The sequence below is a fragment of the Heptranchias perlo genome, chromosome 25, assembly GCF_035084215.1.
Source record: "Heptranchias perlo isolate sHepPer1 chromosome 25, sHepPer1.hap1, whole genome shotgun sequence".
Taxonomy (NCBI): domain Eukaryota; kingdom Metazoa; phylum Chordata; class Chondrichthyes; order Hexanchiformes; family Hexanchidae; genus Heptranchias; species Heptranchias perlo.
This window is the reverse complement of record NC_090349.1, coordinates 31,714,378-31,741,593: the sequence shown is the minus strand read 5'-3', so window position 1 is coordinate 31,741,593 and position 27,216 is coordinate 31,714,378. Positions and strand designations below refer to the sequence as shown.

General features: G+C 45.3%; 1 protein-coding gene and 1 pseudogene across 5 annotated transcripts in view; both read left to right on the top strand.

Annotated features, from left to right (window-relative positions):
• The first annotated feature begins 2,062 nt into the window (after positions 1 to 2,062).
• On the top strand, positions 2,063 to 2,232 carry LOC137342456 (U2 spliceosomal RNA; annotated as a pseudogene).
• A 15,359-nt stretch (positions 2,233 to 17,591) lies between these two features.
• Positions 17,592 to 27,216, top strand: part of mn1b (meningioma 1b) — a 97,249-nt gene continuing 87,624 nt past the window's right edge. For 4 of the 5 annotated variants that reach the window (XM_068005920.1, XM_068005921.1, XM_068005924.1 and 1 more), the window contains exon 1: positions 17,592 to 22,095. In XM_068005920.1, the coding sequence (XP_067862021.1) occupies positions 18,441 to 22,095 (3,655 nt within the window). In that variant the 5' untranslated portion in view covers positions 17,592 to 18,440. The remainder of the gene's footprint in view (positions 22,096 to 27,216) is intronic. The other variant, XR_010967212.1, reaches the window with a different exon arrangement.

Here is a 27,216-nt window from a genome sequence, read left to right as displayed (position 1 = left end):
TTAAGTTGAATATACCGAGGGAGATGAAATAGTAGAGGTACTAACCATAATTTTCTATAATTCTTTGGAAATACGAATTGTACGGATTGAAGAGTTGCAAATTAAACACCCCTGTTCAAGAAAAGAGAAAGGTCTTTGCCTCGAGTTTCCAGATGCTACATTTTTGTTGCTGCAATAATAATTTTGAAAATGGGGATTCCACTAATTTGTATTATTTGAAGGATGAAGAAGAGAATGAAAGGATATAAGGCAGATCAGAATGTATCAGAAGTGGACTGCCTGCATCTGCCCTTACCAAACAAGCAGAATGCCAAAGGAAACAGGCATTTCAGGGCTGTCCTATCTCCTCTGTCTTGTTCGTGTGTTGCATCGAACCCCTTGCCAAGTCCATCAGGAGGGATGCGGGCAGAAGTGGGGTGATGATCCCAGGCAGCGGAGGCACTCAGGTCAAGGCGTCCCTGTACGTGGACAATGTCGCCGTCTCTTGCTCGGATCAGCTGTCGGTCCGCAGATTGATGAGCTTCTGCGACCAGTTCGAACTGGCCTCTGGGGCCAGAGTGAATCGTAGCAAGAGCGAGGCCATGTTCTTTGGGGACTGGACCGACTGATCCTTTGTCCCCTTCACCGTCAGGTCGGATTACCTGAAGGTGCTGGGGATCTGGTTCAGGGGGGCCGGGGCGTGCACCAAGAACTGGGAGGAGCGTATTGCCAAGGTCAAGCAGAAACTGGGACTGTGGGATCGACGATCCCTCTCGATCGTGGGCAAGAACCTGGTCATCAGGTGCAAGGTGCTCTCGGTGTTGCTGTACATGGCGCAGGTCTGGCCCATACCTCGCTCCTGCGCCGTAACTGTCACCCGAGCCATCTTCCACTTTATCTGGAGATCAAAAATAGACCGTGTCCGCAGGGTCACGATGTACAAATCTCCGGAGATAGGGGGGGAAAGGCGTGCCCAACGTGCCCCCTCATTCTGATGGCCACCTTTGTGTGCGGCTGCATCAAGCTGTGCGTAGACCCTCGGTACGAAAACACAAAGTGTCACTACGTGCTGAGGTTCTACCTGTCCCCGGTGTTGCGAAGGATGGGCCTGGCCACGCTGCCACGGAACACTCCATCCAGTTGGAAAGTTCCGCCCCACCTGTCCTTTGTGGAAAAGTTTGTGCAGAAAAACACCTTTGACCACAAGGCAATCAGCAAGTGGTCTGCACGTAACGTCCTCGAGACCCTGCGGGAAAAGGAGACGGTGGATCCTGTCAGTTGGTTCCCCGAGCAGACTGTCAATGTCATTTGGCAGAACGCCTCATCACCAGAGCTGTCAAACAAGCACCAAGACCTAGCTTGGCTGATGGTGAGAAGGGCCCTTCCCATCAGATCCTTCATGCACTCCAGAGTCTCAGTGCCACCGAGCACTGTCCCCGAGGAGGCTGCGGTGGAGACGAGACCGTCAGCCATCTCCTTCTGGAATGTGCCTTTGCAAAGAAGGTCTGGAGAGAGATGCAGTGGTATCTGTCCAGGTTCGTCCCGAGCAGTTCCGTAACACAGGACTCTGTTCCCAGGGACGCACGCCGAGACTGACATCAACTGCTGCTGGAAGACCATCAACTCGGTGAAAGACGCCCTTTGGTCTGCCCGAAACTTGCTGGTCTTCCAATGCAAGGAGCTGTCCTCAACTGAGTGTTGCAGACTGGCACATTCCAAGGTCCAGGAATACGTGCTCAGGAATGCATTGAAGCTGAGTGCGGCCACCGCAAAAACTCTGTGGGGAAAGGCAACCGTTTAGAGCCTTCCCGCCATTGTATACCGAGGGGCTGCAATCAGGGAAAGACCCCCTCGGGCTGAATGTAAAATTCAAATTGATGTAATTTACCTGTAATGAATCTGTAATGAATCTGTAATCAATAATCTGTATTGAATGTAATGCAATGAGGTACCCTAGAGTGTCATGAACTGTAATTATGTACAATGTGTTCATTGAACTGTACTTGATGTAACCTGCAAATTGTATAATCTGTATTGTGTATGTTTGGAATGTGATATGACAACTGTATTTTATGAATAAAGTATATTTTTTGAAAAAAAAAGAAATCTGCTCTATCAGTTTAATATCAGATATGTCCCCTATCTGGGGACCATAAATTGATTTTTGGAACAGGGAGATGGAATAAGGGCTTGCTCCTTCCACTCCACGCATCGACCCAGTATTGCAGTGTCTCTGGGAACGGTGCACCTCCCTGTGGGGAGATATTCAAAAGGAAAAACAGGTCTTTCCCAGCGTCACTGTACGTCTGTATGTATTATTACTGAGAATAAAGCTGATATATTGTACTTACAAAAAAAACAGTGGGAGAGTTGTGTCCAAATCTGACCTCCAGCCAATCTCCACCACAGAGAGGGCACTGCTAATTGTAGTTAAGGTCACCACAGCCCTAAGCTTTTATGCAGATAGCTCATTCCAAGCATCAGCAATATCAGTCAATTTGCACCTTATTGATGTACCAAGCAGGTGACTGAGGCACTGTTTGGCAGGGCAAACAATTTTTTTCAATTTCACTGTGAGCAGCCAGTAGCAGAATGAAAGGGCTTTGCAATTTTCTCAGGATAACAGGATTCTCCAAAGTCCATGGCTTAATTAATGGAATTATGTGGGGGACCCATAGGTTTCTCAGGCAGCAATCATTATGCCTTCATTTTAAGGCAATCCACAGTGCTAGAACTAATGGAACGAGAAGAATGACAGCTAGGAGATCAATGCCACCATTTTCAGCCTTGGTTCCTGATACTATTGAGATAGCTACAACCAGCAGTTTAGTGAAGATATAATGAAGCTCATGCAGCCACCAGAATCATTACAAAATGTGCTTCGGATGCCTGGACAGATTGGTGGCATCCTACAATACAGTCCTGCCAGGGTCTCCAAGATCATCTGAATCTTTTGCATGTTCCACAACTTTGTCATCTAAACAGGCATAAGAATAGAGCAGGCGGAGGAAGAAGGCACCCCTCCCAGCTACCAAACAGGGCAAAATGAAGATGAAGAATCAGAAGAGATTCCTACTGAATCACTTCTGCAGGCAACAAGAGCCATACGGCAACGACTCCCTGGCAATACCTTCACTTAAGTGCTCCGTTCACCCAATGCAGAAACAGTTCTCTGCATGTGCACATTGCAATGACCAACTCATGAGAGGCTTTTTGATGCAGAGCATCAGATGTCTGGGCAGATCAGGGAGTGGTGAATCTAACCTAGTGCTCCTTCTAGGTACTCCCCAAAGTAATTGAGGTGGGTGGCTTCTTGGTGTCTGTTTTGAGCCTATTGCAATTGAGGTGGCCCTCTAGTACTTGTCATAAGATGGTCCCACAACAGGCTCTGTTGCATGTGCTGTGGTGGCTGCCTGGTGCTGTTCAATTTCTGGCACATCTACTGTTATTTGAGCAGGATGGCTGAAGGGGTTTGATGATGTCACCCTGAGAGGCAGCAGCCTCACCTGTCCCCATCCCAACCCTGTCCCCATTCTAACCATGTCCCTATTGCTGGGCACTGCCTCACTCACCTGATCTGGGAGCAGATCTCTAGGCAGTAATGAGGGCAGTGAAGCCCTGCAATAATTGCCCTACCCATTGGATTTCACAGCATCTTGAAGTCAGACAAGATAGCCTTTGGGGATTGGAATCTAATGACTCTATTGCACTCTGAGCATTCATGACTGGGCTTAGGACTTCTGTCATTTGGGGCTTGACTGCAGTTGGTCCTGGAGTTGCCAAATGCTCCATAGTGCAATACATTCCAGATTAGCAGACATTTTGGACTGCACATGTAAATTCTTCCACAGTTGCCTTCAGACCTTGCACGGTGCTAGGCATATGCTCTAATGACTGCAGAGAATGTTGGATAACATCCTTCTTTTAAATGCGGACCCTGTGAGGTCTGGATCCCAAGGCAGATGAAGAACATAAGCTGGTCCTTCAGCTACCAGGTTCCAGCTCCTCTTCTGCCATCACCTCTCCTCCTGGTCAGTCATACTCTATGTAGCACTCGGTTCAAACTGACTATCTCCCAGGGTGGATGTACCTGTGTGGTGCTTTCTATGGGTGGAGTGGGTGTGCTGAGTGCTGAGAGGTGCTGGCTTCATGGACACCATTGGGGTTTGGGGTGGCTTCTTCAGAGACACCTACAGGAACAGAATAAATGTTAGAATGGTGACCTCTGAACCAGAGCTCTTACAGCTAAATTATTAAAACGTTATTGGAATCTATAATTGAGGACAGTGTGACTGAGCACTTGGAGAAATTTGAGTTGATTAGAGAGAGCCAACATGGATTTATAAAGGGCAGGTCATGTCTAACAAATCTAATTGAATTTTTTGAGGAAGTAACTAGTAGACAGGGGAATGTCTCTGGATGTAGTTTATATGGACTTCCAGAAGGCTTTCGATAAGGGTCCGCATATGAGACTGTTAGCTAAAATTAGAGCTCATGGAATTGAAGACAAATTATTGACCTAGTTAGGAGATTGGATAGGGATGGTGAGTATGTACTCGAATCGGAAGGAAGTGACTATTGCATTGATGTCCCACAAGGATCTGTGCTGGGGCCTCAACTATTCACTATATTTATTAGTGACTTAGATAACCCAATAGAGAGCCATATATCCAAGTTTGCCGATGACACAAAGATAGGTGGCATAGCAAGTAGTGTAGGCAGGAGCGTAAAATTACAAAGAGACATTGACAGATTAATTGAGCGGGCAAAACAGTGGCAGATGGATTTCAATGCAAGTATTTGTGAGTTCATTCATTTTGGACCAAAAAAGGATAGATCTGAGTTTTTTCAAATGGTGAAAAGCTAGGAACAGTGGAGATCCAAAGAGATTTAGGGGTCCATGTACACAGATCACTAAAATGTAGTGGTCAGGAACAAAAATTAATCAAAAAGGCTAATGGAATGTTAGTCTTTATATTTAGAGGGCTGGAATATAAAGGGAAGGAAGTTTTGCTACAGCTATACAAAGCCCTGGTTAGACCACACCTGGAGTACTGTGTACAGTTCTGGGCACCACATCTTAGAAAGGATATATGGGCCTTGGAAGGAGTGCAGTGCAGGTTCACCAGAATGTTACCAGGGTTCCAAGGGTTAAATTATGAGGAGAGATTACATAAACTAGGCTTGTATTCCCTGGAATATAGAAGGTTAAGGGGTGATTTGATTGAGGTTTTTAGGATCTTGAAAGGAATTGATAGAGAGAAACTTTTTCCATTGGTGGGGGAGTCCAGGTCAAGGGGACACAATCTTAAAATCAGAGCCAGGTGATTCAGGAGAGAAGTTAGGAAACACTTCTTCACACAAAGGGCAGTAGAAGTGTGGAACTCTCCCACAAAAAGCAGTAGATGCTAGCTCAATTAATCATTTTAAATCTGAGATCAATAGATTTTTGCTAGTCAAGGGTACTAAGGGATATGGAGCCAAGGTGCGTAAATGCAATTAGGATACAGATCAACCATGATCTTATTGAATGGCGGAACAAGCACGAGGGGCTGAATGGCATACTCCTGTCCCTAGATCATGGTGGCTTGTTACATGGCCTCCGTTTAGGAGCCCAGCATTTGATAGGTAGGAATAATGCATGTACCCTTCTGCTCAATATTTTGATTTTGTGACCTTTCAGTGTTTGGGATATTAATTCATGGCTTTCTCTATCATTTAGGTCCTCGCTCAAAGCCATTTTGATCAGCTTTATCTCTCTCTCACCTCCATAGCCTAGGTCTTATTGCCACCTACTGAATCAGGATTCTGTCCAATTCCTTTTTAGTGAGTCAGCTGGCTTTACATCCATTGTGCTGTGAGCATTCTGTTCCATCAGTTAACCAATCTACATCTGAAGTCATTGCTTCATAAGTTACATTTAGTTCTTGTTTTCATCCATTACATTCATATATCCTTGATTCACCGGTTTACATTTAGTTAGCTGGTATCATCCAGGACAGCGGTTGGGGCCATTATAATTGCCCTCAGTGATCCTGGGCTAAGGAGGGGAACTATCAGCTTTCACCTAATTGCTATCTATTCACACCTGATTGAAGTGGATGTTAACTGATGAGAGGATCAGTCTTGACACTGATGCCCTCATGATCAAATAGGCTGCTGACATTCATTGTCAAGGCTCACGCTGCAGAATGGCCACTTGGGCGGGGTACCAGTACTTGTGGAAGAAAATCCTCAGCAGCAGTCAGCAACTTCAGGACAGCAGGGGGGAGGAAAAAAGGGAGGGGGGAATTAATCACATGCAAGTTACTGATGAATTTGGATTTGAGGCTAAGGCCTCAGAGAGTTAAACTCCGACACACTACATCGCTCATATTTTTCTGTTCTTATGTTTAGCAATTACGCACTTACACCAAAGCTCAGTTTGAAATAGAAAAATCCAGAGTTAACTCTGAGGTCAGAGGAGCAATGACCTAATAAGTCAAATTCCATTTTTATTACGTAAGATTTTTGGATTTTTACCAGTGTTTTGGCGACCGAATGCTGTGATTCTGCCCATTTTTCCATGAAAGCCATAATTCGGTGGGCTTGCTGATGAGTAATCTGGATGCTGACTGGCTGGAGCAATGAATGACAACTGCTCTGAGAGCTGGAATGACGTCAGACACCTGGCACTATATGAGATTTACTCTAAGCTCTGGCTCATATCTTGAATTCCTTGTGCTGTTGGGATTTTGTTTTACTGCTTAATGATTTCTGAAGAACCATCCTGGATGGCTTCAGTTTATTGCTATTTTCCCAGTTGTTCTTTCCAGGAAAAGAAGTGAACAGCAGTGAAACTGTATTAAACTCACTGTCTTATGACTCGCCAGGCATTCTACAGTAATATAAGGTGTTGGTGTTGATGCTGCCACTTCTCAATGATGAATGTGAGAGACAGTGCACTCACGAGGATGGCAGCGTGAGTGATGTGTGCAGTTCCCTCTCACAAGGACAGTAGTGATTCAATGTCACCACTGCAAATTCTGTTTTAAAAATTCAACATCTGTTTTGCTTTGGTTTAAAACAATACACACATGGACATATAATAGATAACACACAGTGGGACCGGGGGAGAGAGTGTAATTTTACATAGAATGTACAGCACAGAAACAGGCCATTCGGCCCAACAGGTCCATGCTAGTGTTTATGCTCCACATGAGCCTCCTCCCTCCCTACTTCATCTAACCCTATCAGCATGTCCTTCTATTCCTTTCTCCCTCTTGTGTTTATCTAGCTTCCCCTTAAATGGATTTATGTTTGTTCCTTATTATTAGGCTCTGAGCTTTCAGGAGTGTAACTCACTGCAGGGAAACTAAAAATCATAATTTAATAATAGCATACTGAGTTACTTACCTCTCTGTTGAGACTGTAACTTTCTCTTACCATCTTGAACTATGGAAGAGCGGAAACATAAGAGTCTCAGTCAAATGCTTTGCCCATGCCTCGCCTGATAGCTCGGTGAGTTATCCAATGTGTTGCTGAGCCACAGGCCAAGAAGATCCCAGGTTTCATTCCCCCTCTCTACCTGTGTTAACTGATCTCAGCCGGGACTGTAGTTGGAGCACCAGAATTGTCCTCGGTGACCTTGGGCTAGGGAGGGAGGATAAGAAATCAGCCAGGGCTTCTACCCCTGATTGCTATTCCGTGACTTCAGCTAGAACGGACAGAATTGGGCTCAACTGTGGTGCACCCCATTGTTGAATAGCCTTCTAGGCTTATATTGGTAAGGAACTTAAGGGCATCGAGCATATATGAAACCGTACCTCAGCAATTGTTAGCTCCTTTATTTGTGGAGGGAAGAACATGGTGTGTGTGTGAAACATAGATATTACTGAGATCTGTAATGTGGCTAAAATTGATAAATCACTGCATAGGGAAGCAAGGTACAGAATCCCACACCTAGATATCCATCAGAGCTGTTTTTAAATGGCATGTAAACCATTTTGTGAGTCACTTCTTCAACATGTGACATTCCACATATGATGGATCATTAAACACTCATTGATACCAGTGCTTTAGTGTATGGTTAAGAGCAGTTTGCAATTGAAAAACCCCAAATAATTACAAATGAAGAACGAATGTTTCCCTATTGTAGGATCCAATAGTTGCTTCAGTAATTCCAGAGTCTTTGGGGTAAATTTTAACAATGAGGCGGGATCTCGTCAGGGGGTGGTCAATAGGCGGGTGGGAAACCAGGAGAAAGTTTTTGCGCGTTTTCTCGAACGATCGCAACTCAATTGATGGCCCTTAATGTGACTTCCAGGTTTCGTGTCACCAAGCTGCGCAGCGGGTGTACTGCACACCCGAATGACGTGCTGGCAGCTGGAGAATTTAAAGGGCCATTGCAACCATAGGTTTTGAGGGAGAAAGGAGCAATTTAAAGAAATGGAAAAACATAAGAACAAAGCCAGCACCCCACTTTATTGACTTGAGTTGCCACTGGCCGGTGTGAGGACCATGAGGGAAGTCCTATACCCGGGGGATAGGAGGAAGCGCCCTGCCTCTGCCATCAAGAAGGCCTGGCTTGAGGTGGCAGAGGAGGTGACCAGCAAGAGCACCATGCCAAGATCGTGGGCGCAGTGCAGGCAGCGTTTTAATGACCTAACCAGGTCAGGAAAAGTGAGTACAGTTACTGATTCACCTACATCATGTGGTGTACATGACTCCTCCTCTCATTCTGTCTTGCCAAGCTTACTCCATCACATCACTGGCCAAACCCACTTAAGTCTCACCATCAACTTACCTTCACTTTCTGTGCACTTCCTCACCTCCCCATTTGCGAACCCACCACTCCCACTCACCCCAATCTTCATGCAATGTCATGAATCTGTCTGATAGTCACACTCTGATGTATCACTTTCATGGGCAGCCTCACCCAAAGCACTCACTCACTCACACATCTGTTCTTTCCCTCCTTGTAGGAGAAGAGAGCACAAAATGTACGGGAGAGGAGTAGGACTGGAGAGGGGGCCATCAAAAATAGTGGCCCTGACAGAGGCGGACGGGGAGGCCTTGGAACTCAGCCGGACGCAGGAATGCCTGGCCGTCGGAGATGCTGAGACTGGCACCCCGCAAACGTCTGGTAACAGAACTTTAACATCCCTCACACACAACATGAATTGAAGTTATTAATGATTGAGTTGTTGCACACCTCAGGATGCTCATCGCAACATCACTTCTGCGATGATTCATAATATTGCTGTATGTTCTCTTCCAGGGCCTTCAAGGAGTGCTGAAGAGGCCCACGACGTGGATGAGGGCGATTCCTCAGAGGAGCTCCATGCCTTTAAGGGCACACCGTCACATTATAGTGAGCCATGTACCAGTGCAGATACTCACACATCGGTGGGTCCTATTAGAGAGTTAGTTGGGTTGTCACCTGGTGAGTCACCACTCACAGGTGAGCACGAGCAGACACTAGTGGCAGGGGCAGCTGTGGAGAGTCTGCGTTAGTGCGTGCATTCCTTTCCAAGCTCTGCTCAGCTGGACACAGTTGCTGAACCCCGGGGCCATCCCTGAAAAGGGAAATGATCGAAGTACAGATACACCTTTGCGATGTATTGGAAGATTTGCCACGCTCAATCTCCACACTAGCGGAGAGGATGGAAGAGTCCACCTCCAGCATTAGTGGACAGGTGGCACAGGTAAGTGCGGAAATGTCTGCAATGGAGAGAATGGCGGCCTCCGTGGCGCTTCAAGCACGGTTCACAGTTGAGTCCATTTGGGCCCTGACAATGGCTGTGTGGACTCGGGGCGGCCAATGTTCTGCCCCCTTAAACAGGCAGACAGATACGTTAGCAGTGGCCTTACAAGGCATCACACATGTCCACCAAGCTGTTGTCCAGCAGATTGTAGAAGTGATGTGGCCCTAGCCCAGGAGAGGGATGATGGCAAAAGGGAACATGGAAGTGGGGACTCCACTCAAAGCTCTCCCACGTCTCACCCAAATCTAAATAAAGGAAATTATGAAAGTATGAGGTGCGAGTTGGTATGATAGATTGGGGAACTTTACTAAAAGGGATGACGGTGGATAGGCAATGGCTAATATTTAAAGAACGTGTGCAGGAATTACAACAATTATTCAAAAATAAAACAGGAAAGGTGGCTCAACTGTGGCTTACAAAAGAAATTAGGGATAGTATTAGATCCAAAGAGGAGACATATAAAAGTGCCAGGAAAAGCAGCAAGCCTGAGGATTGGGAGCAGTTCAGAATTCAGCAAAGGAAGATAAAGAGATTGAATCAGAGGGGAAAAATAGAGAATGAGAGTAAACTAGCAGGGAACATAAAAACTGACTGTAAAAGCTTCTATAAATATGTCAAGAGAAAAAGATTAGTGAAGACAATGTAGGTCCCTTACAGTCAGAAGTGGGGGAAATTATAATGGGGAACAAAGAAATGGCAGAACAACTAAACACATACTTTGGTTCTGTCTTCACAAAGGAGGACACAAATAACCTGCCAGAAATGTTAGGGAACCAAGGGTCTAGTGAGAGGGAGGAACTGAAGGAAACCAGTATTAGTAAAAAAAAAATAGTGCTAGGGAAATTAATGGGGCTAAAGGCTGACAAATCCCCAGGGCCTGATAATCTACATCCCAGAGTACTAAAGGAAGTGGCCCTGGAAATAATAGATGCATTGGTGATCATCTTCCAAAATTCTATAGACTCTGGAACAGTTCCTACAGATTGGAGGGTGGCAAATGTAACCCCACTATTTAAAAAAGGAGGGAGAGAAAAAACAGGGAATTACAGACCAGTTAGCCTAACATCAATAGTGGGGAAAATGCTAGAGTCCATTATAAAAGATGTGATAACAGAACACTTGGAAGGCATTAACGGGATTGGACAAAGTCAGCATGGGTTTATGAAAGGGAAATCATGCTTAACAAATCTACTGGAGTTTTTTGAGGATGTAACTAGTAGAATAGATAGGGGAGAACCAGTGGATGTGTTATACTTGGATTTTCAGAAGGCTTTTGATAAGGTCCCACACAAGAGGTTAGTGTGCAAAATTAAAGCACATGGGACTGGGGGGAATATACTGGCATGGACTGAGAATTGGTTGACAGACAGGAAACAGAGAGTAGGAATAAACGGGTCTTTTTCTGGGTGGCAGGCAGTGACTAGTGGGGTACCGCAGGGATCAGTGCTTGGGCCCCAGCTATTCACAATATATATCAATGATTTGGATGAGGGAACTAAATGTAACATTTCCAAGTTTGCAGACGACACAAAGCTGGGCTGAAATGTGAGCTGTGAGGAGGATGCAAAGAGGCTCCAATGTGATTTAGACAAGTTGGGTGAGTGGGCAAGAACATGGCAGATGCAGTATAACGTGGATAAATGTGAGGTTATCCACTTTGGTTGTAAAAACAGAAAGGCAGATTATTATCTGAATGGTGATAGATTGGGAAAAGGGGAGGTGCAATGAGACCTGGGTGTCCTTGTACACCAGTCGCTGAAAGCATTCAGGTACAGCAAGCAGTTAGGAAGGCGAATGGTATGTTGGCCTTCATTGCAAGAGGATTTGAGTACAAGAGCAGGGATGTTTTACTGCAGTTATACAGGGCCTTGGTGAGACCGCATCTGGAGTATTGTGTGCAGGTTTGGTCTCCTTATCTGAGGAAGGATGTCCTTGCCAAGCAGGTAGTGCAACGGAGGTTTACCAGACTGATTCCTGGGATGGCAGGACTGACGTATGAGGAGAGATTGGGTCGACTAGGCCTATATTCACTAGAGTTTAGAAGAATGAGAGGTGATCTCATCGAAACATATAAAATTCTAACAGGACTAGACAGACTAGATGCAGGGATGTTCCCGATGACTGGGGAGTCCAGAACCAGGGGTCACAGTCTCAGGATATGGGGTATGCCATTTAGAACCGAGATGAGGAGAAATTTCTTCACTCAGAGGGTGATGAACCTGTGGAATTCTCTACCACAGAAGGCAGTGGAGGCCAAGTCATTAGATGTATTCAAGATGGAAATAGATATATTTCTTAATGCTAAAGGGATCAAAGGATATGGGGAAAAAGCGGGAACAAGGTACTGAGTTAGACGATCAGCCATGATCATTTTGATTGGCGAAGCAGGCCCGAAGGGCCGAATGGCCTACTCTTGCTCCTATTTTCTATGTTTCTATATGTTTCTATAGCCCCTACCCCCCCCACTCCCACAACTGATACCCACAATGCTGCCTCCTCTCCAGATGGCAGGTGCAGATGCTTCAGGAGCGCATGGGACCTCATCCAACTGTAACCCTCTCTGTTGAGCAATGTTGTGCAGGACGCAACACATGACTATTATTCCACACACCCTTGTTGGTGAGCACTGAAGTGATGCCCCAGATCGATCCAGGCACCTGAAGCGCAGCTTGAGCATTCCTATGGCTTGTTCAATGGCAGACCTGGTGGTGAGTGATTGTCATTGTACCGCTGCTGTGCCTCGCTGGTGGTGTCATGAGCCACATCTGCAGGGGGTATCCCTTGTCTCCAAGGAGCCAGCCCTTAAGTCTGTTTTGTGCGTGGAAGAGGGCCGGAATATTGGATTCGTGCAAAATGAAGGAATCATGACAGCTGCCAGGGAATTTGGCACACACCTGCAGAAACCTCTTCTCGTGGTCGCAAACCAGCTGTGCATTGATGGAGTGATATCCCTTTTGGTTGATGAACAGTGCAGATCCTCGGATTGCTACGTGTGTGCAATCAATTGCACCTTGTACCCATGGAAAGCCAGCCAGAGAGTGGAAACCCACTGCCCTCTCAGTCTGGCTGATGTCGTTGATGGGGAAGTTGACGTAGTCGGATGCCCTGGCAAACAAGCCATCTGTGACCTGTCGTATGCATTTACATGCAGATGGCTGAGAGATCCTGGTGATGTCACCAGTGATGCTCTGCTAGGATCCAGTGGCAAAGAAATTGAGAGCAGTTGGTGACTTTAACTGTGACGGGCAATGTGTGGCCACCAGGCCCAGTCGGGAGCAGCTCTGCATGGAGGAGCCTGCAGATAGCTGACGACTCAATCTGACCCTTCGTAGGCACTGCTCCTCAGAGAGGTCCAGGAAGCTCAGCCTCTCGTTAGACCCTCTCACCTGGGTAGTGCCTCCTGCGACCTCGGCCCCTCTGTTGGTCCCCTCACTGCTCTTCTGCAGGTCCTTGTGGTGCATATCTGTCTTGCGGAGTTGCAACTCCCAGAATTGCACGCCGTGCTTGCTGCAGATGGCGATGTGCCTCCTCCTCAGAGGTACTGCTGAATAAATCCATTGCACCCCCCCATCCTGATGGTGTCAGTTTGAGGGGGTCCACGTGTGGGTAAATGTGTGTGAACACAAGAATTCTGAGTGTGAACGAAGAAATCTCAAACTAAGCACAAAGAACTCCCAGCCAAAGGTTTGTCTGAGAGAAATGATTGACCTGCTGCAAAATCTCACCTTTTCTTCACGTGTCAATCACTGGTTTAAAGGTCCAAATGGGTGCTTGCTGCAACTCGCCTCCGACCCCATGGCATGTTTCAGGGACCGAGGGAGACATGTTCAAGGAAAGTTAAAATCGTTTGTCTGGCTGAATACACAAAAATGTAATCCCCTTAACTGCTTCAACGGTGTTAATTGTCCCTTTAAATATCAGCCCGCCGGCTTTAAGTGCCAGCGGGACTTCCGGGTTTCAGAAATGTGTGCACACCCAGGTGTGTCTGGGTCAAACCCGGAAGTCAGCGGGTTGGAACCGGGATGCGGTCCTGCTCCCAAAACCAACAATTTTCACTGCCCACCTGCCCCTGACCCACCCGTTCTTGGGGGTTAACATTTACCCCTTTGCCTCCACTACTCCATCTGGAAGTTTATTCCACATGTTGATCACTCTGTGTGAAGAACAATTTCCTGATAACCAGTCCTAAAATGACCTTTTATTAGTTTGAACCTATGTCTCCTAGTTTAATTTAAAGGAATAGTTTGGGTTAACTTTTTCTACACCCTTAACAATACTAAATACCTCGATAACATTATCTCTCAGGTGCCTATTTTATAGATTTAAACAGTCTAACTCTCCTCATAACTCAGTCTCCTGATATTAGGAATCAGTCTCGTGACTTCTCCGCATTGCCTCCATTGCTTCAATATCTCTCTTGTTTCTTGATGACCAGAACTCAATGCCGTATTAGGCTTGATTGCCACTGACTCTGACTTATATTCTACTGTGTTCAACATCCTATTGGTTTTGTAGATTGCTGCTCTGCTTTGGTTGGACATGTTTAGGTTCGAGTCTAGTAAGACTCCTAAATCTCTTTCAGTTTCATCTTTTATCTATTTAAATACCATTCATGGGCGTATGTTTCGTCTATTTTATTTTCGTCTGTGTAGGACTTTGCATTGTCTGTATTAAATTGCATTTGCCATTGTTCTTCCCATTTACATATCTTGTCCAACTCATTCTATAGTTTTTGAGTTGCCTCTTCTGATTCTGTTGCCCCTCCTAGTTTTGTATCACCTGTGAATCTGATCACCTTCCAGTGAGTTTCTGAATCCAGATCATCAATCATGGAGGTAGCCCCCCTCAGTACTTGCCAGCTCCACTCTAACATAACTCTCATTGTTTCCTATTTTCTAGCCAGTTTCTTATCGATTCCTAGGGTTTACCCTGAATCCCCACAATTAACAGCCTTTCCTGTGGAACTTTGACAAAAACGGGTGTCACTTCCTCGGTGGAGGAGGTTGGTCAGGCAGGCTCTTACCTGTCTGAATCCGTGACGGCTGCTGTTAACTAGGTTATTGTTGTACGGATGATCCTCAAATATACTTTTAATAATCAATTCCATTATTTTACATGAAATGAAGTAATGGGTCTGTAATAGCCAGTATTGTTTTGTCACCGTTTTTTTGAATGTAGGCACCACATTAACCCGTTTCCAATCTCCTCGTCTCTCCCCCAGTGTTCATTGACACTCTCGTGATTGTCAGTGCCTCACAAAACTCCTCCCTAAGTCTCTCAGCAGTCTGGGATAAATACGATCTATCCCTGGGGAATTGTTTATTTTAAGCCCGTTTAGCCTGATTTGTTAAGGGGGTTAAAAAATCAAGCACATGCACCAGATTCTGGGTGACAAACTACTGCAGGAAGTTGGGCTATCAGTAACATCCATTGCCCAGCAAGAGGGCAATGTCCCTTTTAAAAGATCCCTAGGTGCGCGCCTGTCCGCGCAAACAACAGAGTAAAGCTACAGGAACTCCCGGAACGGCACCTTCAACTAACGAGAACAAAAATGATGAAACATCATCTTCTTGGTCCTATCCTGTAATTTTTCTTTCCCTTTTTCGCCTTCACAAATTTCCATGGAAAATAAATAGAGTTTAACACATCATATCCGCACTCTTTCTACGGATTGTTCCAACCAACGCCACAAGATGGCAATGTCCACGTGTGCAAACCTTCACATCCGTGCCCAAACCACAAAGAACCAGCGCTTTGTGTGTGTGTGTGTGTGTGTGTGAGAGAGGGAGGGGGAGGGAGAGAAAACGGCGTCTGTACTCAGGAACAGAGATTATATTTTATGTTCTATAATTGTCTCCCGGCTAAAGATGCACAGAAATATACACGTATTTATGTTTATTACATTTCATGAGAAACATCCCAAGCCCTATTCTAGGGTTGGCGCGTTAATAGTGACTGAAAGGACTTCAGGTAATCGCAGGGAAATCGCTGCAAAGGACAATTCAGAATGACTGGGGAATTAAGAACTTTGATCGAGAGGTTAGGAATTGCAGTTAAACTTCTCAGAAGGGGGTGGGGTTGTTTTACAATAAATTAATTTTTAAAAATAATAAAAATCTCACTTTAGAGGTTTACGACTGGTGTTACCCTGTGATATATATAAACACAGTCTGGCTGTTTATTTTGGTATTGTGTTGATAATATATTTATCTATAAATATTATTTCATAATAAAATATATTTATTCAGCATAAGCCCCAGAAGAGTATTTTAAGCCACTCTACTTTATTAAAGTTTAAGCACTAAATAAATTAGAGTAAAAATGATTCATTTCTGTCCCCTTCGGAAAGATTTCATTCTATTCTCTCTCTCTTAGATCACAATGCAAATTCGTTCAAATCTCTCCCAGCCTGTCACATCCTAACTAATAATTTCAGTGTCGAAGTTCATTTCGACGCTGTTACTCAATACCTAAAAACATCACCACGCGGATGGCTCACATGAAAACTAATTACACAGAATCAATATTTAATCACCAGCTCCAGCTTCTTGGATTCCATAACAGCCAGAGCACAGATTCTTTTTTAAAAAATCTACTGCAATACATTAATTCCCCCCCCCCCCCCGCCTTTGCCTCCCGCATTCGGACACCGTTCAGGTCATTTTAACTCCCATTTCTAAACTTTTTAAAAAATCGGTTTTCTTTTACAGCCGAGGTGAAACTGACTTGAAATTAACACGTATTGTAGAGAATTGATTGCGTGTGTGTGTGTGTGTGTAAAAATGAAATAAACAGAACAGTATTTAAAATCAGGACTATATTATTTTATTATATTAATAGCTGGCATTATTGCATTGATGCCGATCTTTTTCGCCTTGATATCATCGGTGTGTTTAAGTTCCCGATTCCCAATGAAGCTGCTGTCTGTGTGTCTCTCTGAGGAGGATCGGGTTGCCGGTGAGGAAGAGAAGCCCTTTCCTTGTGTCTAATTGCGGGATGAATTTCAGCCCCCGCCACTCCGCGCCCAGATCACATAAAGATTTAAACATTTTAACTGGAGATTATTGGCATAAATATTTCATAAAGTGAGGAGGAGATATTAAATTGCACTATTGATTTTAGCATCACAACAGAATTACATTCGTTAGCCCCGAAGACTAATTGGGTTGTTTAAGGAGGCTTGGCCGGTGCCCGAGCCTCTTACTCGTACATTTATATTTATCGGGGTTTTTTTTTTGCTTCGTGAACACCATCGGAATGAAATCTGGAAAAGGTCGGGGGAAGGTTTGGGATAACTTGAATAAACTGAGATAGAGAAGATAAGTAAGTATATTCACTCGATACCCATCCCTCTTCCTGAGAGAACATTAATTCCTCGGTAAAAGTTCTACAATATTAACGCGTACCGACATTATTTAATTCACCATTTTACAACTCCATGGGAAACGCGACAGACAACAGAATATAATTTCTGCTTTTTTTTTTGCAAATGAGCTGTTATCAGAGCGGGAGAGGTCTGCTAAACTCCCAGCTACAAGAAGCAATCCTGCCCTTTCTCGAAGTAATCTTTAACTTCTTTCATAAACGGATTTCGAAAAATATTGTAACTTGGCAGAGGGTGTTTCAATGTTAAAACACTACCCAGCATGAATGCAATTGCAATATAAATTTCTAAAGGCAGATGATTTATAAATGCATAGAGATCAGCCCTCGCTTATCAATGAGATCCGCGGTCTGGACCATACATGTACTTTGTAGTCCCCCTCTCTCTCTCTCTTCCTCTCTTTTTTTGTGCGTTTGCCTCTTTGTCTTTCTCTTTTTTAAGGGGGGGAGGGGGCATCTCAGTCCACCTTAACTCCAAGCCCCGCCTTCTGGCCAGGAGCATGCGTAGCAATGATTGGTGGAGGAATAATGGCTGAAATTGATTGCAGATACCAGTATGCAAACTTGTTGCTGGCTTTCCGGGGGATGAGATCAGGCTGTGTTCCTCTAGCCAGCACTAGTGATCGAGACAGAGAGAGAGAGGCGCACAGATACAGAGACAGTGCTAACCTTACAGTCACTCACATGTGTTGGATCAAGATGTTTTTAAAAGGGAACGAGAATTGCAACTAAAATATTCCAGCCAGGATTGTTTGCTCCGGGGATCTCAAGTCAGTGGATGGATGCAAGTTTGGAGCCAGTGTAAGCGGGCAGCGGGTGCAGTGTCCTAGCGCCTTCTGCCAGGTCTCATCCCATCGCCTTTCTCTGGACTATCGCTGGACAGTAGAACAACTCAAACCCCCTTCCTGATTATAAAAGCGCTGGGAGATTTCCTTTTCTTTTACCAAAAAGGAGGGACAGAGAGAGAGGAAATTAAGAATAAATAATAGAACCCAAGAAATAATTTTTAAACACCCCAACAGAACAAAAAATGATGATATGAAGGCTGAAGTGACACTGTAGCGAGTGCGGAATCACAATGTGATCCTGGCAGGGTGAGTTTCTCTGCAAAACCTTCCTCATTGTGTTTGAGAATTTTAAAATATTTTTTGGACATTAGATACTGAAGCAATCGGCTTCTTTATTTTTATTTTCATTTACTTTTATTGTTTATTTTGATTTGGGTTTTCCCACATCTTTTTAAATATTGTTTTTTTTTCTGTGTTTGCGATTGAGAAGATTGGCTCCAGGGGCTTGGCTGTCATGCCGTATTGATCGGGGGCTTTGGGAAGTATGTTCGGGCTGGATCAATTCAGCAGGAGCGGTGGACAAGGAGGGGAGAGAAACTTCGGTCAGGCCACCCTGGGTATGTCGGGGCACTACAAAAGCCCAAGTTTCCCCGGCGGGAGTGGCAATGCCATGGGCGAACAGGGCATCAATCCCCTGAGCGAGCCCCCAATGTTAGGGATGGGCATGAGCCCGGCTCTGGGCGGGGAGCAATACGCCTTCCACACCCGGGGACACTCGGATATGCACGGAGCAGGGGCCATGCAACAGCAGCCGCCACCTCCCCAGTCCCAACCGCAACCCCAGCCGCAGCCGCCGCCTCCTCCTCCTCCCCCTCAGCCTCAACCTCAGCCCCAGCCCCCGCCAGCTCACGGCTATTTCCCCAACGGGCACCATCACCACCATCCGCAAGCCCACCACCACTTCAGCGGCAGCTTCTGCGGATCTGACCCCGGCCCTTCCTGCCTCCACGGGGGGCGTCTCCTGGGGACTCCCGGCTACAACAGCAACCCCTTGAGTGGACAGCAGCAGCAGCAGCAAGCTTTTGGAGAAAGTTATGATCCCATGGCCGAGAATCAAGGAGGAGGAGGAGGAGGGGGAGGTGAAGCCTTCGGACAGCAGCAGCAGCCACCACCGGGGAGATCGACTAACCTTACGGAATACCACCAACATCATACCCCGTCATCTAACCACACACCTTGCCTCCCTCTGGACCAGTCTCCCAATCGAGCTGCCTCTTTTCATGGGCTTCCGTCCTCTTCCTCATCCGATGCACATGGACTAGAGCAGAGACGTCTGCAGAACCAGCCACCAGTGGACTCAATGGAATACAACTACCAGAATGACCCCCCTTCAGGGCCCTTTGACATGCCAGTGTTTTCCCCTTCAGAGTCCAATGCCCAGCTCCCTCACTATGGCACCAGCAGGCAGGTGCCCAGCAGTAACTTCCCTGCCAATCCTGCCATGCCCAGGACGCCTGGCCTGGTGAGTATGGGCAAAGTCCACCCACAGCAACAGCACGGTGTATTTTACGAAAGGTTTGGGAATGCTCGAAAGATGTCTGTGGGCATGGAGCCTGGGGTCGCTGCCAGGAATCCTTTAATGCAGCAACAGGCAGGTTTGCTTGCTCGACAGAACTCTTGTCCCCCAGCGATACCTAGGCAACAGCAAGCAGAGGCCGGGGCTCCTAACTCCAGTCTGCAGGACAATGGGGCAATGATGCAGAATCAGCATGCTCCTTTTGAATATCCAATTCAAAGATTAGAGAACAGAAATATGCACCCTTACAGCGAGCCAATGTTCAGCATTCAACAGCAGCCCAATCAGAGACTACAGCATTTTGATGCTCCTTATCTCAATGTAGCAAAGCGGCCAAGGTTTGACTTTCCAAATAACCACAACGTGGACAATTGTGCTTCTTGGAGTAGTAATAGTATGCACAATGCAAGTTTAGAAAACCATTTATCGCCCTCTGCATACCCCGGCCTTCCCAATGAGTTTTCGCCTCCTGGTCCAGAGGGCTTCCCCCCAGGTCCACCTTTGCAGCATCCAGGAACGGACCAACAGTCCCTGCAGCAGCGCCAAAACATGCTGATGATGTTTAAGCAAATGGTATCGAGGAATCAGCGGCACAGAATGAGGCAGCCTGATCTCCAGCACCTAGGTCACCATGGAGACGTCAATCAAAACAGCCTGGTGCACAGCAACCAAGTGGGAAATATGTCACAGCCAAACTTTGAGAGGGAGAGCGGTGGGAGGATGCCGAATTTTGATCCTCAGAATCCACAGATGGGTCAGGAAAACTCCTGGTTTACAGGCCCCCACCCACCAGGAGATATGCTTCAGAGAAGGATGGGTGGTTCTGTTGTGCCCCCCGAAGGGAGCCCCCATGAATCTGTCCAGATGAACTTGCAGCAGAATGGGTCAAGTATGCTCTTTAGGCCAGGTGGGAATGGACTAGGTATGCAAGAGCCAATGAGAATGCCTGGCGACGGACATGTACAGGGTTTGCACTCTCCTGGGATGCACTCTCAATTTGGCAATAATATGGGCAACGTCACTCAGATGCAGTCTCCTAGTGGGGGCATGGGCCTCCCCAACACCACATCTGATCGAAGACCCGGGCCTGATTTCCCAGCTCCCCAAATGGGCGGACAGCCGGGCTTTCCGTTTGGGGGACCAAACCGACCGGCAAACTCACACAACAATCCCCCTGGAGTGCCTCCATCTCCCGGTAACTACCCGCCCCAGTCCGAATTTCAGCCCAACCAACGCCCCTCAATGAGCAAGATAGGGTCCCTCTCGCTGGGCTCCTTCAGCAAGCCTGGTGCAAAGGATAATACCATTTATGGACAGAGCTGCTTGGCTGCTCTCTCTACGGCCTGTCAGAACATGATTGCGAGTTTAGGGGCTCCAAATCTCAATGTCACCTTTAACAAAAAGAACCAGAGTGAAGGGAAACGCAAACTGAGTCAAACGGAGCAGGAGAGCAGCAGTGGCGGGCCAAACAGTGGCGGTGGAGGTGGGAGTGTTGGCGGCGCCTCCACTGGAAGCAATGGCAACGGGTCGGAATATTTCCAGGGCAACACTCCCCAAAACAGCCAGATGGGTGTCTCTGGCAACGGGAGCGGCAAGCTGGCTACACCTGCAGCCCAGAACAGCACGCAGGGGCAGAACCAGCCGTCCCAACCGGAATGCAACCTGTCCCCAAACTATGGCTTGGAAGCCGTCCCAAGTGAAAGCAAAGGACAGACGGGGAGAGGGAGAGGGAGGAGAAAAAGGGACAGTGGTCACGTCAGCCCAGGGAATTTCTTTGACAAATATTCAGCGGAGAATGTGAACCCGGTGGTCAGTCCGGGGCAGCAGGGTCAGTCCACGCATGTTGGAGATCGAGGTGGGACCCCGCAGGATAAATCCCTCACCTCTCCATCGTGGGCGAAAGGGAATGAGCTCCTTCTTCCCGACCAACCTGACCTCATGTCCTCCCTAGACAGCGGGATTCAAAGTGTGACAAAATCAGACGGCAGCTCACCTCAAGTCGACTTTTCAGACGATGTCAGCAACAACTATGGGAACGAGGACGAGGTGTCTTCAAGCTCTGACAACATGTCCAAGCCCACCCGGTTAGTGACTAGCTCCCGCAAACTGCAGCGGGCTGACCACGAGCTGATGAGCAGCCAGAAACAGATGGGTCACGGCATGCTTAATGCACACCCTAGCAGCAACACTACCTCCAACACAGGGCCAGTCACTGACGGCTTTGGGCTTAGCAGCACTGGGAGTGGGCACCCGGGCACACCGGGCATGGAGCAGGTTCGCACTCCAACCAGCACGTCAACACAGGACGAGATCCACCCGCTGGAGATCCTGCAAGCACAGATTCAGCTACAGCGGCAACAGTTCAGCATATCTGAAGATCAGCCTCTCGCCACGAAGAACAAAAAAGGTGAATGCACCGGCCAGAATGGGGACACAGAACTGGCCGCTTGTGGCACGGACAATAGTAAAGCTGCCATGAGCACTATAGACATTGAGTCATTGATGGCAGAGCATAACTCTACCTGGTACATGCCTAACGACAAGGCCATGATGGATCCACAGGATGAAGACAAGCAAATGGCACCATGGGAAAAGGCCAAGCCTGCAAGTACCAACAAAGAAGGTAACTTTCTTGTTTCTCCTTTACATGGATCTACATACCACACAATAACTTCCTAAGTCGGCAATTTGTTTGATGAGAGCTTTTGAGGTTCTAATAATGTCTAGTTCACACTGCAAATCAGAAAAGAAACGTTTAAAGGGAGCAATTGCGACTTATTTCCCCTTTGGGGAAGGTGGTTACAGGACATCCGAATGCGTTCTGAAAGGGTAACTTTGCCGGTAAACAGAAAGTGGTTGTGGAGCGGAGAACGGAGAGGGTTTATCATGTTAGTGAGGTTTGAACACACTTTCAGGTTGAAGAACAATTCTTGTAATAACAAGAAGCCAACGTTTCTGTTTATTGAAGTGGGGCAGGTCCTAGGGCTGGTGGATCAATTTCAGTAAGGTTCTTCAGTAAGGTTCTACTGCCTTTTGGGAAACAGTGAAAAGACCATTACCGAGTTTCTTACAAACTGAATTAATTCGATTCATTTACGAACAAAAATATTACTTTCCCCCATGAAATCCTTTAAAAGCAAATGTTCACAATCAAAAAAGTGAATTTTCCGAATGAAATGAAATTGAGTGGGAATTTGTAAGACATGTTATAAATATAGAAAAGCAAGGGAGTTACTCGGGGTTGTATCCGTGTGGGTCTACAGATCTCCCATTCCCCCAGCTTTGTGAGCTTTCCACATTGATTAAATTAACCCTTCAACGACTGCCCTAGTGGGTTTCGCTTCAAATCCCAAGGCCAGAAGGAGAACACGGGGTTGCTTCAGATTGGTCTCGACTTACCTGATCGATGCCCCTGCACACATCTCCAGTTCTACCTCCATAAATATTCATTAGAAATTCGCCAGAATACGGTTGGCGCGGATGCTGTGTGAGAGGCGAGGGGTGCAGGGAGCTGCCTGGGCTTCAAGGGTTACTGTTAATCAGCTGAGCGCATACGTTTAAACTGGGATAAAATTATGTTTATCCTCGGATAAGGTCTGAGTTTTAAAGCTGTTCATTTAACTTCAAGGCACTCATTGTGAAAATGATTCATTCAGTCTTTCCCAAGAATTGCTCCCGTTGGGACTAATATATCATGATTTTCTATTTCACCTTTTTGAATCTTTTTGTGAAAGTTTGTTTTCTAATTTAATAAATTTTTGAGGAAAAAAATCTTATGTTGGAAACTAAAGCTGCGTTGGTTTGTTTTTTTTGTTTTGTTTCTCAAAAATTTTCACTTCCCTCGGTTTAAAGCTGACCACCTCCAGCTTGTCAGCGAAACTACACAACAGGTTCTTGCAGCTGTGTGCTATTTGCTTGAATTAGTTCTCTGCTCACATCTGTAGTTTGTCTACCTCTCTTCTAATTCATAGCCATTTCGGCCTGACTCGGCTTCTCGTTCTGATATTGGAGAGTGGGTTGTCTGTGTGTGGGAGGGGGGGCGGTCAGGAGAAGTTTGGAACAGAGACACGCATAATTTGATAGCCGCAGTCCGACTGGCATTCCTGCTTCTGTATGGAAGTGTAAAGGTAGCCCTGCTGATAGTTCCTTTGTTCTATTTAATACTCAGCCCAGGAGGGTTGGGATCTGGAGCTGGCGTGTTTAACATGCAAAGCTTGTGTTGGCGAGAAGCGCATCAGCATTCTCGGAGCTTCGCGCGGGCAAGGACATAAATTGATTTGTTGAAAACCTTCTTTCCATTTTTAAATGTAGTTGCACGGCATCTTCCCTGGCCCTTCATGTTCACAACAGTTAAGGCCAACTGGATCAATAGCTAGTTAGCAAGATTCCTGTACAGCTGCCTTCTTGGTTTGGCTGAGGAATGTATTTGAAATAAACCTTCATCATGTGGACTTATTGACCTGTAACATTCACTATTGACGAACTGCTTTGTTTTTGTGTTTCCCCAGTTTAACACACCCTCTCTGACACACTCACAAATATAAACATATACACAAACTCAGAGATACACCCACATCGATTCACTCAGACACACATACAGACACCCATTCAAATACACGTCCACTCACATACATGCTCACAGATACACATACATACACACTCAGACACACAAATTCAAATACACGTCCACTCACATACATGCTCACAGATACACATACATACACACTCAGACACACAAATTCAAATACACATCCATTCACATACATGCTCACAGATACACATACATACACACTCAGACACACAAATTCAAATACACATCCATTCACATACGTGCTCACAGATACACATACATACACACACAGACACACACTCACAAACACACACACATTCAAATACACATCCATTCAAACATATACTCACAGATACACATTCAAATACACATCCATTCACACACATACTCACAGATACATATACATACACACTCAGACACAAATATTCACTCAGACACACACACACCCGTGCATATTCAAACACCCACAATGACAATGCAAACATTCAGATAAACACACTCATACAGTTGCACGCATTCACATTTAGACACACACATAATCACACTCAGACACCCGCACCGCCTCCTACATCGTGTGCTCTGTACTTCTTTAGTTTCTCCTCTTCTATCCTACTCCAGAAATGTTACATGCTGTCCAAGCACGGATATATTGAAGTGTTAAAACATTATAAATCTTTTGTTAACTAACGAAACATACCTTCTAAATAATAAAACAAAACTTCAGTTGGGGAAGGTCTGGGTTTTTTTTCTGAATTGAGTCTTTTGGGATTTTAATAGAAGACTATTCAGTGAAAAGTTGGTATTGTAAACGTATTAAATAAAAGTTGATTTCCATGTAACCGGTTAATCGGGCTGGAAACCGATGGCCGCGTTTGTTACAGTCTTTTCAGCTCAGTCTCAGTTGCTTGTACCTTGTGCTTTGTGCGTAAGGAGCTTTACATTTCTATATGAGAGTGTAATGGATGTTTTAGAAACGATTGACATTGCCAGAAAACAAGCAGGGGACAATATAATCAATAGTACAATATACGGTGTGACGTTTTCCATCAAAATCCAAACCGATTCGACTTTATATTAAAGACTTTGCTGCCCACTGTTCAATTGGGAGTCTAAACTATCTTTAGACACTTGGAACAAACTACAAGACACACGTAAAAAACAAATCATCCTCTTATCAAAATTCACACAGAAAGCGACCAGGGCCCTGCTGTTACTTTAGCAGCAACTGCCTATTCTAACCAGAAAACATTTACTGATCCAATGCTTACCGCATACCCGCACCTGTTTGCGGGAGGATTGTCCCCTTTACTCTCGCTTCCCAAAATTCTTCCAAACATTAAAATGTATTCGAGTTGAAAGAGTTGAAACTTTTCACTATTTACTAATCATGAGTGTAAAACCTTTGCAGGAGAGTCGTTACTTGTGTGGGTGATTGCTGGGTTGGTCGAACGGACAGCATTTGGTATACTTCGTGATAGAATTGGGAATAATTGGGGAATGTTTCTGTCTGGATTCTTGCTTTGTGTGGCTTAGGAGTTGTGTTGTGTCTGGATTCTGTACTCGGTACAATAGAAGTGAATGGACAGGCAGTCCGACCCGCTGTGATCCTGGGCTGAGATAGGCTCTGTGTTTATTTGCAGTAACTGTATGACTCCGGCATTGTCATTTTTCGTACAGTTTACTGGAACTGGAAACACACTCAGTGTCTGCACAGTGATAGCCACAGTTTGTCAGGTGGTGTAGGATTCAGAGTGTGATAGATGGCATTCATAGAGTACTATAATATGTTATTAGAGTGTTATATTCAGTGTTAACCGCAGTGTCAGATTCAGTAACCTGATTCAATTTATTGTAAAATTCTGAGTATATTGTAAGTGTGGTATAGTTTACTAACTGATGGTATTAGGAGTACACGGCTGTCTGATTTAGTCCTCAGAGAGTGATATTCTTGGTGTGATATTCAGGGTGTACTGTAATGTGTTCTATTTTCTAATAGTAAAACTGGGGTACAGTACAGGGATGTGTGATTTAGTTTAAAATGTAGTATTCAGTGTGATATTCTAGGTGTGATATTCAGAGTATACTGTGATGTATTATAGGTTATTAGTAGTGAGACTGGATTATTGTACACTGATGTGTGATTTAGTTTAATGTAGTATTCAGTGTGATATTCCAGGTGTGATATTCAGAGTATACTGTGATGTATTATAGGTTATTAGTAGTGAGACTGGATTATTGTACACTGATGTGTGATTTAGTTTAATGTAGTATTCAGTGTGATATTCCAGGTGTGATATTCAGAGTATACTGTGATGTATTATAGGTTAGCAGTAGTGAGACTGGATTATTGTACACCGATGTGTGATTTAGTTTAATGTAGTATTCAGTGTGATATTCCAGGTGTGATATTCCGCACCGGTTGATTTTGTTTCGGGCAATGGAATGATGGGAAACACATCTGTTTCTCAGGAACTGAAACATTCCTGGAGTCCTCGGAGGGGTAACCCTTACAATACTGCCAGACTTTAACCTTAAAAGCTGCTTCAGTGCTAGACAGTGTCTAGGGACCGGGCTCCGGGCAAACCTATAGTAATAAAAGGAGTATGAAACAACTGGGAACTGGGAGAGGAGCAAAGAGCAGATACACAGAGAAATGAATCTTATTAGAACAACACATTTAATTATTAAATTATGCTGGCGTTTTGGATTTTGCGAAGAACCTTCGCTGGGTTAATAGATTCAAGTAAAGAATGTGAATTAAACATCTGGGGGAATATGCGTAGGATTTTTAGATTTAACATGAATCCAGAATCTCTCCCAACAACCGGGAGAGTCGAGACCCAAATCAGCTTTTTAATCAACTTTAGTTTTAAAACCCTGAAAATTCCCTATATTAGCTGCAGCGATCCCCGTGAACTTCTTGTTTAAAAATTGTCTTTGAATAATGGCACGGATCGGCTTTCAAATAACAGGATTACTGATTAAAAATGACTAATAACTTATTAACTCTAAAATTAATGAATTTATTTAGTTATTTTGAAGTGATATAATCACGCGGTTCTGTAGATTTAAATATTATGACCTTTTTTGGTAATTGAATTCAGGGTTTGGGTTTTCCACGGAGCCTCTGGTTTCCTGGGTATTGTGTACTGAGGTTGGACGGCATGCCTTTTA